Source organism: Lissotriton vulgaris, chromosome 1_1 (genome assembly GCF_964263255.1).
Source record: "Lissotriton vulgaris chromosome 1_1, aLisVul1.2, whole genome shotgun sequence".
Classification (NCBI taxonomy): domain Eukaryota; kingdom Metazoa; phylum Chordata; class Amphibia; order Caudata; family Salamandridae; genus Lissotriton; species Lissotriton vulgaris.
The window spans coordinates 1,014,340,474-1,014,353,971 of record NC_141685.1 but is presented as its reverse complement, the minus strand read 5'-3'; the positions used below and the strand labels follow the sequence as shown (position 1 = coordinate 1,014,353,971).

General features: G+C 41.7%; 1 protein-coding gene across 1 annotated transcript in view; it reads right to left on the bottom strand.

Moving 5' to 3' along the window:
• Positions 1–268: 268 nt before the first annotated feature.
• MVB12A (multivesicular body subunit 12A) overlaps positions 269–13,498 on the bottom strand; it is an 82,302-nt gene continuing 69,072 nt past the window's right edge. The window contains exons 5-10 of the mRNA XM_086961450.1: positions 11,704–11,836; positions 10,870–11,001; positions 10,124–10,230; positions 4,314–4,375; positions 3,580–3,639; positions 269–774 (exon numbers count right to left, since the gene is read on the bottom strand). Coding sequence (XP_086817576.1) covers positions 712–774; positions 3,580–3,639; positions 4,314–4,375; positions 10,124–10,230; positions 10,870–11,001; positions 11,704–11,836 — 557 coding nt within the window. The 3' untranslated portion in view covers positions 269–711. The remainder of the gene's footprint in view (positions 775–3,579; positions 3,640–4,313; positions 4,376–10,123; positions 10,231–10,869; positions 11,002–11,703; positions 11,837–13,498) is intronic.

Genomic DNA, 13,498 nt, shown 5'->3' with positions numbered 1-13,498 from the left:
CATTTGTTATTTTCTGCCCTGCTAAAGACCCACTTGATTAAATGATAGAATTATTTTGTTGTCCGAAGATGGAATACCCCAATAAGAGTTAGCTACTGGTAAGGTCAGGGGTCTTCAAACTTTTCTGTAATGAGAGCTACTTATGATCAATAAAAATTATCCCCAGCTACTATAATGATTAGTGCTGTATGCCTTTACCTGGGTAATCCATACTAGCCACAGATTAAATGCCCTTGGCACCAGAGTAATAATATCAGTACTACACCTCTTCAATGCCACATGATTTATCAGTCAAATATCGGCTTTAAATATATTTAGAAAATTCAATCCGCGTGTCCGTTAGGAAAATACACATATTTGTTTCAAATACATAGTTTTGGTATACAAATAATAATTCAGTCAGCAAACTCTTCTAATTTAGTAGACGGGACACAGGACAGCTACATGTGGGTAGCTGGAGAGCTGCTAGTAGCCCACGAGCTACTCATTGAAGAAGCCTGGTTTAGGCTATATCCAATACATGGAGTCTTTCCAGGAGCAAACAAATTGGTCACATGGTGCATCATTTTTAGTTCTTCCGTACACTGGTTAATTAACTGTTTTCTGATAATATGTCAATTCTTTCAAAATCCAAGGGGTTTGTGGAGTGCTGCTGTAAGATTTATCCACATTATATTAGTGCTTTCAGGTCAATGGCTTCTTTAGTCCAGTCTAACTGACATTAGGGGGAAGTCTGGCAGCTGCAGTTCTTTCAACGACAAATCCATAGTTGTACTGAAAAATGAAAGGGAGGAGGATTATTAGTATTAACCATCAGCACTGGATCTATTCCCAGATCAAATATTCTAATAACACAAAAAGATAACCACAAACAAAGCTTACTTTGAGACAAAATTACCCCTCACTCAGACACACCACATGAGGACCAATGCAGTTTCAATGCTGAAGTTTGTTATTTTCCTTTTTTTTTTTTTAGCTCTTATTCACCATCTCCAACGCCTGTTAATTCGGAGCGTGGGGCTCAACCTCGGAAAATGTACTACCCACTGTTGAAGATTTTCATTATTGATACGGATTTTAATTGGTGTGTGCCTACCTTTTACAACTCATAGTTTTTTGATTCTCTGTAATTGTTTACCTGTTTTGACAATTTGTAAATGGTGGCACGTTCCACAAACTGCAATAACATTTAAAAGTACTATTAGCCTTTGTACCTCTTATGCCAAATAACTACAGCAGCACCTGGTTTTGGAGGTATTCCCCACCTGTTACTAAGAATATGTTGAATTAAGAGAGGAACACACTGTTCCTCCTTTTGGTGGCAATAAAGGTATAATACGGATTATCTTCAAGTGAAGCAAGGGAACCAGGTTTGTGGTGTGTAGCTAAGCAACTGCTATTCAATATCACCATCTTTTTTATCATCTTTAAACTCCAGGAAGGGAATTTCCTGTTCATATATTGGTGTGTAGATCCTCTTTAAAAAACCGTCAACAGTGTTTTTGTTATAATATAATGTATAACAAATACGGAGAGGGCAGGGATGCTACAGTTACAAACTCATGTGTTGCACACTTGTGTACCAACATGTGATGGATATATTTGACAAATCTTCATTTTTGGCTATCAATATGCAAATAATTTCCAGAAACATGGTTATTATAGCACAGAAAAGTAGGTGCTATTGTGAAATAATCGTCTGCCAACCGAGATGTGTGTCCACCGCAAAAGAGGAGAATTCCTAAAAAGTGTCAAATATAATTACCTTTATGGTAGTAAATGCTCACTGGGTACAGCAATTAGAACATGCTCTTCGGGGACCTCCGTGGACATGCAGAAGCATGTTCCATAAGCCATCTCCCTCCCATGACGTCTACATTGGTGCACACATGCAGTATGAGCTGGACATTATGCCCATCTACAAATCAAGTGATCAGTTCACAGTGTGTGAAACTCAATCTAGACAACCGTGGGTTGTGGTAGACTCCACAACAATGTAATGAATTCTACCTCCCATGGCTCCCACTTCCAGACCGCACAGTTCTTTGAGCTGAAGCCACACATGCTGCAGCGTGCACAGCTTTACTTCAAACCGGCAGCGTCTTCTACGGAGGGAGCTGGGAGGCATCCATACACAACCACTAGATGGCACATAACATGAGATGCACTTCTGCTGCACCCTGTTTATCGAAGCTGTCAATGAAAAATGACTTCACCTGTAGAATCGCTTGCTGTCACTCAGTGACGGCAGCCAGGAACAAACATGCAAATGTACAGGCAGCAGGTCACTGCGTGCTAACAAAGCACTCATTTGTTGCAAGTTCCTAACTAGGCAATAACGTCCAAGTAGATTTGTGTTTCTGTTGCGCATGAACCAGGACGTCTCTGTATTATTTTCTGAGATCAGCTTAGGATTTGGCTCTGTGCATCTTTTACCAAACCCTATGAGCTAAAGTTTAAAAGGTAAAGCAAATAGTGCCTTTACACTGATAAAATGGGAGACTCTTTGTGGGCATGGTTGTTATAATATGCACACTTAGGCCTTCATGACCAGTAGCTCTGCTTCCTGCGAAATAAATATTGCATACTATAAAATGAGCCACAAAGGTGCTTGGAATATTTCGGGTGCAATAATCATGGCCTATTTCAAGTTTTGACCACAAACTGGGTATGAAGTGGCTTTTGGTGCTTCCTGCACCAAATTCCACATGTTCTGTTATTTTCCTGGTATTTATTCCCTCAGTGAACATGGGCAGGTTTGACCTGCTGAAACTTATCCGGTGGATGTAGCTTTTTATTGCACCCGTTATTTACCTAAAAATGCCTTTGGGTGACTGTTCCGCTGCTGATAAATACTTAGACTGGCTTTTCCTTTACAGTTATCTATTTGAAACCTGGCTGTACTTTACAGGGACAACCTATGCATCCACCCACCAACTGGTACAGACTGTTTGAAACTATGTGGGACTTGGAGGGAAGATTACGGGAAAGTTATAACCAACACCTATATGTAAACCCGGGCCAGCTGCAGCCACATATATTTTAACATGGCAGGTGAATAATAAGGAAATTGAGGTTTGACTCGCACTTGGGTTGAGTAGTGGGCACTGTAGGGTGTCTTTGGGGACCCATATCTTCCACTTCCTATGTTTCATCTTTTAACAGCAAAATCAGAGAGTATGCTATCCTTGGGCGAAGGGTTCAGTATTTTCATGCTGGTCATGTAAGACGGTCTTGAACTAGAAGGTGGGGGCTTTCAATTAAGTGAAACATCATTATCTTGGGAGACCCTCTGCCCTACTCCCAATCCATGTTGCCTTGCCTGAGAACCAAGCTTCTGACAAAAAGTAGCCACCGCTTACGACAGTTTTTCACTGATCTATGAATACAATTTCTTTTGATACTGGTTGAATTTTGTATCACTCAGGTAATATCCTGCTACATGACTGTGGTGTGTGTGTGTGTGTGGCATGAACTTCAAATGATTATAAAAACATTTTCTGACTGCAGTTCTTGGATACAGACATCTTAAAATACCACATATGAGCCCAAAAATTGTACGTTGCAGATCTTACAAACCTCGTTTTCGATGTCTTTGAGAGTCTTGATCTGCAGATCTAGAAATGCAGAGGACCACACCTGCACAAACAAACAGAAACGTTTAGAAAAATAATTAGGCTGTAGGTCATTTGGTATTCATTAGACTTTTATGCCATCAATTACTTTTTTCTACGTTGATTTTATTAAAGTGTAGTGCAAACGAGAGAACAAAACTCCCATTTTTGTTTTTTGTCCTTGCATTCCATTTATACAGTGCAGAGGAAGCAATTCTGAATGTAGAAGCTTCTGAATGTAAAATTACTTTTGAATTATTTCCCGGTAGAAATGTCACCAGCATATCAAACCGGTTAAAGCAAAAACACAAATTCTGAGTACTTCTGAAAAGGTGAGCCAACAGTCATGCATACCAAGAGTTAAATACTCTAGATAACTATTCTTTACCAAGAGTAGCCTACATTTCCAAGCAGTAGCAAACGTGCGCGACCCAAAATAGCAGAGCATTAAGGAACATCTTGAGAATTTCCTGATGTATACTGAAAAATGTATTGCACCCAGATATAGAAGGATGCACAATATGCATGTAGAAACAATGGAGCATTGCCTTGAAGACCTTGTAAATAGCACTTCCTTCCGGAACATCTGGATCACAAAACAACACTGCAAAATATTCCAAAGTGACTGCTGTTTATCCAGCGTTACAAATCACATCTTCGGCAATGCTTTATCCGTTTCTTCTCTGAAGTAATACTCACATTTGGAGAGATGTTCTTGTTTTCAAATTTGGGATGCAGAGCAAAGGGGACTCCATCCATAGCTGCAAGAAGCAAAAGTCTTTTATGTTAGAGGTCTTCAGATGCCTACTCAAACCAAGAAAAACAGTGGCACGGGTCGAGATGAACTCTTCTTCAAGCGACAAGCTCAGCGTGTAATGGCAGTTTCTGACAGTTTTCACCTTTCACATGGCTGGATCTGGTACTTAATCTGAACGTTAATGCTAGAGATATTCTGGATGTTTTCCTACTCTTCAGAGCTTCAACTGTCATTGGAATTTTTCAGGAAGGTCCCAAACCAGAAAGGTTACATTTTAAACATTGCGGCGAGGTTGATCACTGATGAGGTTCAAGATGTCCTTGTCACCAAGGCCACAACACTATAGTCCTGCTCTTTCATTCAACACAATGCATTCTACACGTGGAGTTAATATATCAGATATCAATGTTTTGTAAAAAGAATCTCATTGACCAGAGCATAGTTAGTTGGGTGAATTGAAGTCATCTGCTAACAGCATTCGAGTATCTCGACATTTTGCCTTGATCAACACTGCTAAACCCCTAACATTTACTCGAACCAGTGATGTTGGGTAGCATGCTCAAAGTAACTCTCAGAATTCTGCAGTTGGCATTCTAAAACAAGGTAAAGAAATAATGTTAAATTTCAATTGTTCTATGGTTAATGGTCTTTTTTTACTTCCAGAATGCCACCCTCATCGTTTGCACTCCGGTCCTCATTAAAGCATCTTTCAGGTGACCCACTGCATGTTGATATTCCTCTTCCAACATGGTACCCTGCCACTTTTAAACTGTGAAATATACCATATTTAATACTATTAATAATAATAATTAATTACATAAAAACTTGTATCAAATATTTAATTAGTTTATTATTAAATTGCATTTATTTAAAATAAAAATTGAAACCTACCACTATCCTATCTCTAACAAATACCTGATTATAAAATGTCTTACATTAATTCTTAAACAATTGGTAAGACTATTAGCTTTAAATAGCATGTTAATTAACCCTGGGCGAAGTACTACGCTACACTCGCATAGTTTGCGCTACTTCGCTCAAGCAAATTGCACGTAGCACAGCGCAAACACGCATAGCGTAAGGTAGCAGTCATTTTTTACTTGCTCGCTGTCCTCAACGTCAAGTTGGCGACCGCGAGCGAGCAAAATTACATCCCGGTGAGATGGTTTACTCATTCGCGATCAGCAACATCAAGTTGCCGATCACGAGCGTGGAAAATAAACCTCCCCGCGAGATTCTCAACGCGGGGAGGTCAGGTTTCTCATGGCGAGTGGTCGCGTATGCTCGTGACCGCTTGCGATGAGAGACTACCAGTCCACGTTGACAAAGCTGCAGCTCGAGTAGAAATCTACTCGAGCAGCACAAAATGACCGATTGCACTGTGCAAGATGCGGTCTGCACTGATCGCACAGTGCAGACAAGCATCCGGCACTGTGCAATCAGTGCGAACAGCATTTTGCACAGTGCACTACTCAGTTTGTGTAGCTCGCATAGTGCACTTAGAGTAGCGCTACTACGCGAACTACGGCCAGGGTTAATGTTAAACAAATAATCAATGATAAGCTACACAAATCTCAAACACTTAATTACAATATTATATTAAAAAAAAAATGTAACCCTAACCAAAATCACATATATAGTTAAAATATATCAATCAACAAAAGTTAACGTATGGAATGGAATGGAATGAGACTTATATTGCGCGAACTTAGCCCGGGGGCATCAAGGCGCATAACTACATGGAGATAGGGACAAGCAGGCAGATAAGACAGGAGGTAGGTTTAGTAGGCCCGAGAAAAGAGCCAAGTCTTCAAGTGCTTCCGGAAAAATCGACAGGGAGGATTGGCTAGACAGTTCAGGAGGGAGACTATTCCATAGTTTCGGGGCGATGGTGGAAAAGGCTCGGCCAGCCCATCTAGATTTTTTAAGTCTGGGGACAACAAGATTTTTTGAGGATGACCGAAGTGTTCTATTAGGGATGTAAGGGCTGATGAGGGTTCTTATGCCTTCCGAACCAGCACCAAACAGAGCTTTGTGTGTAAGACAAATGATCTTGAATGAAATTCTGGCTTGTATAGGAAGCCAGTGGAGGTCCTTCCTAGCTTGGGTCACCGATGAAAGCCTAGGTAAGTTTAGGACCATCCTAGCTGCAGCATTTTGAACAGTTTGAAGGCGATGCAGTGATTTCTTATTTATACCTCCATACAGCGCATTGCAGTAATCTAACCTGGAGGACACCAGGGCCACGGTTGACTGCTTGCGTGCCTCGGATGACAAGTATGGAGCAATCTTTTTGAGCATCCGAATGATGTTGCAGCAGGTGGATACTGTTTTATTGACATGAAGATCAAAAGAGAGGGCTGAATCCATAGGAACCCCAAGGTTCCTGGCAGAGTTGGTGGGATGGGGGCAATTTCCCAGGGCTGGTGGCCACCAGTCTCCTGACCAGATGTCATGGTTTCCCCCAAAGATGAGAACCTCTGTCTTCTCCCCATTCAATTGTAGGTAGTTTCGCACCATCCAATTTGATACAGCCTCCATACATGTTCTAAATTTGGAGGCCGCTTCTGTGATGGGTAGGGTGGAAGATACGATAATCTGGGTGTCATCTGCATATGACAAGATTTGATATCCAAAAGATCGTACTACCTCGGCAAGTGGGGTTACGTAGATGTTAAATAGAAGAGGGCTCAAAGAAGAGCCCTGAGGAACCCCACATTGCACGGTCTTGGAAGGGGACAGAAAACTGCCAAGCTTTACCCTTTGTTGTCTCTGGTGGAGAAAGGAGGTCAGGCGGCTTAGTGCACTTCCCCTCACTCCTATTCCCCTCAGCCGCTCGACCAAAATTGTAGGGGATAGGGTGTCAAATGCTGTAAGATCTAAAAGTACCAGCAGCGTAGTCTGTCCCCTATCAACCTCCAGGCGGATGTTATTTGCCACGACCGTAAGTGCTGACTCGGTGCTGTGCATAGCCCGAAACCCATGTTGGGAAATATCGAGAAGACCATTTTCCTCTAGATATGTGGTCAAATGACGATTTAAATGGGTCTCCAGCATCTTGGCCGGGGCCGGTAGCAAGGAGATGGGTCGGAAGTTCTTTAATACTTCTGGGTTCAGAGATGGTTTCTTAAGGAGCGGCCTAACAACTGCCAGTTTCCATATGGTTGGAAAGGATCCTTCAGAGATGGCCTGATTCATAACTCCTAACAGGGGGGGGAGGGGGGGGGGGGGGGGGAAGACTACCTCTCTACATTCCTTCAATGTTTTTAATGGGCAGGGATCTAGAGGTGAACTAGATTTAATGGTGTCCAGAAGGATACTTAGTTCGTTCTGGGTCAGGAGGGGAAAACTAGAAAAACTGACAGCCTGAATCTGCTCCAGGGGTTCATTGTTTAAAAGGGGTACAGATGAGGGCGACAGTTCTTTGTTAATATCCAATTCCATGTTGCGGGTTTTGAGGGATAGATAGATGTCAGAAATTTTGGAATGAAAAAAGTCTGCTATATTATCACATAGTTCATGTGACTCCGCAATGGGGTCAATAACTCTGGGGATTGACAGAGTGTTGATGACTTTAAACAGGTCCCTTGATGATTTTAGCGAGGTGGTGATTTCGCTGAAATAGTTCTTTTTTTTCATCATCAATAGCCTTTTTATAATCTCTCAGTGCTAACTTATGTTGCCTCTTCCCCGGGGAATCGGGGCGTGCGTACATGCTCTTTCCATCTGTCGACATTTTTGCCGTAGGAGTCTGTCTTTCTGAAAACCATGGTGCTGAAGGGGTCTTTCTTGCGGAATAGTGTTTTTTAAGGGGGGGGGGCAGGGCATCCATTGCCTTGGAGAGTCCATTTGCTAGATTCAGAGCACCTGCATTTAAATCGGAGGGGGAACCTAGGTCTGAGATGAAAGGAGCAAGGGTAGTATTTGAAATCTTGCTATGGTTTCTTTTAAAGTTCCAGATCTTCCTATTAGCTTGATTCCCTACCCCAAAGGGGGTCGCATTAAGAAAGAGTGGGACTGCACAGTGATCAGACCACGACAGGGGGATGGGAGTTGCTGTCGATAGTCTGATGTCATTGGAAAAGATACCGTCTCTAGGGTATGTCCGGCAAGGTGTGTAGGACCATTCACCAACTGGCTTAACCCACATGACAGGAGTAGCTCTATTAGAGATATAGTATCGTTGTCATCATGTCTCTCCAGATGATAATTAAAATCCCCCAGAAGAGTAAAATTGGGGTTACTAATAAAAGGCTCTAGAAGTGTAAGTAAGTCATGACAAAAGGTAGTTCTAGGGCCAGGGGGTCTATAACATAGAATCCCAGCAAATGAGGCAGAGGGGGCAAGCTGGATAGTAAAATAAAGTGCCTCCTGGTTGCCAGATGAAGATGAAAGAGGCTCAATACGACATATGTACCAATCTTTACATAGAATTGCCAATCCTCCACCCCTACGTTTTAATCGGTCCATTCTGGTTAAGGCATAGCCATCAGGAATAGCCTCCACCAGATCTGGTCCTGAGGAGTCCATGCACCAAGTTTCAGTTATAAAAACCCAGGGGGGGTTTCCTCTGTGTTACAAAATCGTTAAATGCAACTTTGTTTTTTATCAGAGACCTTGCGTTTATGAGAAAGCCTGCCGGATTTTCTAAAGGTTCTGATCTAACCCTTCTGGACTGGTTTGTAGTAAAAAATCTGTTCTGGGTGTATCTGGAGAAGCAACAGCTACATGTCATGGTCGGAATAGCTTCAGGAGGATAAGTATAGTGGCAGAAGGAAGGGGGAGGTCTAGGAGTCAGCAGTCTAGAAGGAAGGCTTACTTCCTGTTCCTCAGAGGAGAGGAGGGAGCCAATCCGACCTTCCTGTAGCCCGTACTGCAGCCCGTCCTCAGCGCGAAAGGGCGCAGACGGGCGCAGACGGGCTAGACTCTGGCGTGACTCCGGCGATGTTCCGGCGCCTCCGCAGCGCACGTCCGCTGCGCGGAGGCATCGCCGATTCTTTTATGTGCTCAACAACTAGAGCGCTGAGGGAGAATCCTCCCACACAGCTAAGATGGCCGCCACGCTTTTCAGGTCCGTGTGTCTCAGCCCTAAATCGGCTGGACACCAGTAGAAAGTTCACTGTAGTAACGAAGTGGGGAGCCAACAGATAAGTGGCAGGCCAGGTCAGTGGGGGCTATTCAAAATGTAATTTTAAATTCGATCTTTTTTAAAAACACGACGATCTTAAAATGAAGTATTTGGCTTTTCTAATCAAACAACAAAACGTGAAAATAAAGTAGGAATAGGCACACACCACACAACCTCCCGGCTTCCGCCTCAGGAGGGAACAAACATTCTGGGAACAACTGATAAGCTTAACAAATGGTTAATAACTATTAAACTAATTAACAAATTGCTGAACCATAACAAAGGTAAAATGTTTATTTATATCATCACTGACTTAAATTAAGAAAAATGAAATGCATATTATTATTGAATGAATTAAAATACAACAACATTTTAAATATGTATTTGTACTATTATCTAACCATATCAAAAATGTATTTGAAATAAACTGTGTAGAGAACCTAAAGTAAATATTTAGTTGTTTCTATTATATATATATGTGCCTGTGTTACAAGTTAAAGTAACAGTTGGTCTCAATAATATCAGTGGCAGTAATGTTATTTGTCAATTTAATAATCTGGCACTGCTAGAAATGCACAGCAGCTTGTTTCAAATGAAACAGACTACAAAGCACACAGTGAGTACCTGTCATGCCGTAGATATTGGTTGCATCGTAGACTGAATTTGAGCGCTCTAGAGAAGCTGGCTTCACGTTGGGCCTTGCCGGTGCAGCGCTGGATGACCGCCTGAGTCTGTAGACAAAGAACTTTTGCATTTTAAAAGTGAAATTGCATGTATAGAATGTTTAGCAGTAAAGTCTGTGTACAGTATGGTTATACTTGCATTAAAAAAAACATTCTATTAGCATCACAGGATACCACATTTGGGACCAGCTACTTTTTATGCAGCACTTCGCACACAAATGTTCAAAAAGAAAAATATGTCCTTGCATTTCAGTAGGAGCCAAATTGTAATGAGAATGCCTACGCTAAAAGTTATAAACCACTCTAAATTCCTTTGGCTAATATTCCAGTTAGTTTTTTTTTTTTTAGATTTCCAGCTACAACAGTCCTTGTTGGGCAAAAACATTGAAAAGTAGCTTCAATATCTAGACACAGAACCCAGACAGTTCAGAGTGACAATATCTGCTTGAAACCTCCACTAATAAGTTGATGAATTCTGGCACTGTGATATACAGTTCTTACCTGGCTTCTGCCTTTGACCAAATTGCGTAATCCTGAGTATTAAACTATCTTGCTTAGTTTGGGTAACCTATTTGCAAACATAGGGAGTGCTCATAAATAGGCTCGCTGTCGGAGTTAAGGAAGAAGAAAAATTGAGTGTAAGGTAGTACAGAACAAGGAAGGCAAGATCTGCTGCGCAAGACTTACTGCGTCTCAGTGGGATCTGCGTTTTCCAAGGACAGCCCTCTCACGTCCAAACTGAAGCTTCTCGGTTTGGGCAGTGGCTTTGGCGCAGTAACCTTATCCTTTTTGCACCAGATGACAAAGCCGTTGATGTCCCTGGGGTAAAATGGAAGCATGTTAAAGATCATGAAGTGTGGCATCCTCGTCTCGTCGCTAAACAGAATAAAAGTTCACACTAGTGAACTTAAGGCTTCCTTGCCTAACAGATTGCTTGCCCCATCTTTATCCTACAAATTTCGTGATTACCAGTCACCCTTATAAGTCAAAGGTTTTTTAACCGTATTCTACAGTTCCCGTTTGATGCTTTATTCTTGGAAGCTCTATTAGGAATTATTCAAAAAGAGTAGAGGATGACACAGGGACAGAGTTGATGTGAAATTCTCAAACTAGATTATCTTATAGCATATGAACAGTTGGAAGGGATAGTTAATTAAACAACAATTACAACCACAGAGGATAAAGAGTTGCACTTTTCACAGCATTACACTTTTTTTTATGACTGGAACAAATGCATCAAAGATGTGGAACCAGACTTCAAAAGATAAGTGATCTCCTTCCTCCATATCCCAGTACCCGAATCCGAATGATGGGAAGGCCACTTCAAAATGAAGGATGCATATTTATGAAGAATGCATAATGAAAAGACCATTCGTATTACATCTTCAACTTTATTCCCAATAATTATATAGGTATCTCTATAGGGCTACCATGGTCAATATATTTCTGATTGTGCAGAATCCATGTGGCAGTCTTATGTGGAAAAGATTCAAATACCTCACAGACATAAATTACACATACCCGACACGCATAAACTGCGGCACAGCTTGTTTACTTTTTGAAGAAGTTAACTTGATGTCAAAAACAGCCATGTCCGATGCACCCTGTGGGAGAAGTTTCACGCATATTCGCTTCTTCTTTGATATGGAGGTCTCTGGAGTAAAGTGAAATCAAATCAATTTTTATACGTATTTTTTATTGTATTCTTGGGTGCACAGTGGAGAACTCCAAGAGCTGCACTTGTATAAATGCACAATAAAATTCAGACTACTTATCAGGCACAATCTTTCAAGATGAGATAGCGTACATTTCAATGCTCAAAGAGTCCGGTGAAGAAACCCATAAAGGTTCACCGAGTTCAAAGATACTCCATTGCAAATGTGGCACAGTCCACTCAGAGCAACAGAACTACTATTGGGGTGTTGGTGAAATTATTTGCAGGGAAATATAGCATTGATAACCTGAGGGCAATGACCGTACTGTGTTGCTTTTCATTTGGGGATTTAGGTTTTAATTCCTCAACCCCATTTATGAGCCGTTTGCTTATATTATATATCCCTGCTGGACTCGGCTATAAGAGGGTAGATATAGCAAAACCTGGAAAAATAGTGATGTGTCTGTCTCCAGCACTGTTTTGTATGGGTAATGAGTTCAAACTCCAGGTCAATTCACCCATTAATCCTTCTGAAGGTGCTGAAATGAGTATGGGTCATTAATTTGACATGGAGTACTAGTATTTAAATGGCAAAAATGAATTCTGGGCCTTCAGTTGGATAGCCAAATGAGTCCTTTCCTAGAAGTGGGGGACACCACCTGCCATGCGATCTGGGAGGACTACACTCTGATGTCAAGGAGGAATTAAAACTGCCCGTTCTGCCCCTTTTATTTTGTTAGGTCGCGCCTAGGAGCTGCTCGCTCTGTGAGGCATGCTGTATTGGAGTATGCACTAAATGTGTGTCCCCCCCCCCCCCCCCCCCCCCCCTCCATCTATATTAGTCATTGGCTTGTGACATTGTCCTTAGTAAATGCTGCCTTCTGATTCGTAAATAGGCTTGTTAGTCCTTCCGTGGTACCACCTTGTCTGCATTTGTTAACTCCCATATCGAGTGGACCCTTTACTCTGCTTGTTACGCAGTCTACGTTATAAGTGGGTGAGCACTATTTTGTTTATTCACTAATGGGGACAATGACGGCTGCTTCTTGCATTTGCAGCGTGCCCACACAGGACAATGGCAGACGCTTTTCTTATAGAGCGCTATGCAGCTCTAACTGAAAAAGTGGCTGCCCCTTAACCCCACAGCACCTATGGTACAAGGGCAACGTTTTTTCTCATTTAATGTTTTCCCCCCCAAAATAATTTCCTGCTGAGCGTGGCGCCCGCTTTAGGGACACAGCGCTCCGGTTAATTTTTTTATTTATGATAATGGGGAGGGTGGTGCCCGCTTCAGGGACACCGCGCTCGGTTTATTTTTTTTTACTTTATTGGTGGCACTGCGCCCGCTTCACGGACACAGTGCTCAACAATACAATAGGTCTTGCTTTTGCCAAAGTTTGACCTATTGGTATTGTAAATGACAATGCCTTTTAATATTATAAAAAGCATTGCCATTTACAATGCCAATAGCTCAAAATGTCGCAATTTCTAGACCTATTGATTTGTAAAAGCTTGTTTTTTTAACCCCTTGTCCAGGTGAGAGTTCTGAATGTAATCCCACTTTGTTTACTGACCCTAATGAAGCATTTTTATTTTAGTGCCAAGTGACGATTTGATGATGGTGTGTGGTAATAATAATAATAATAATAAAAGTTAGAAACC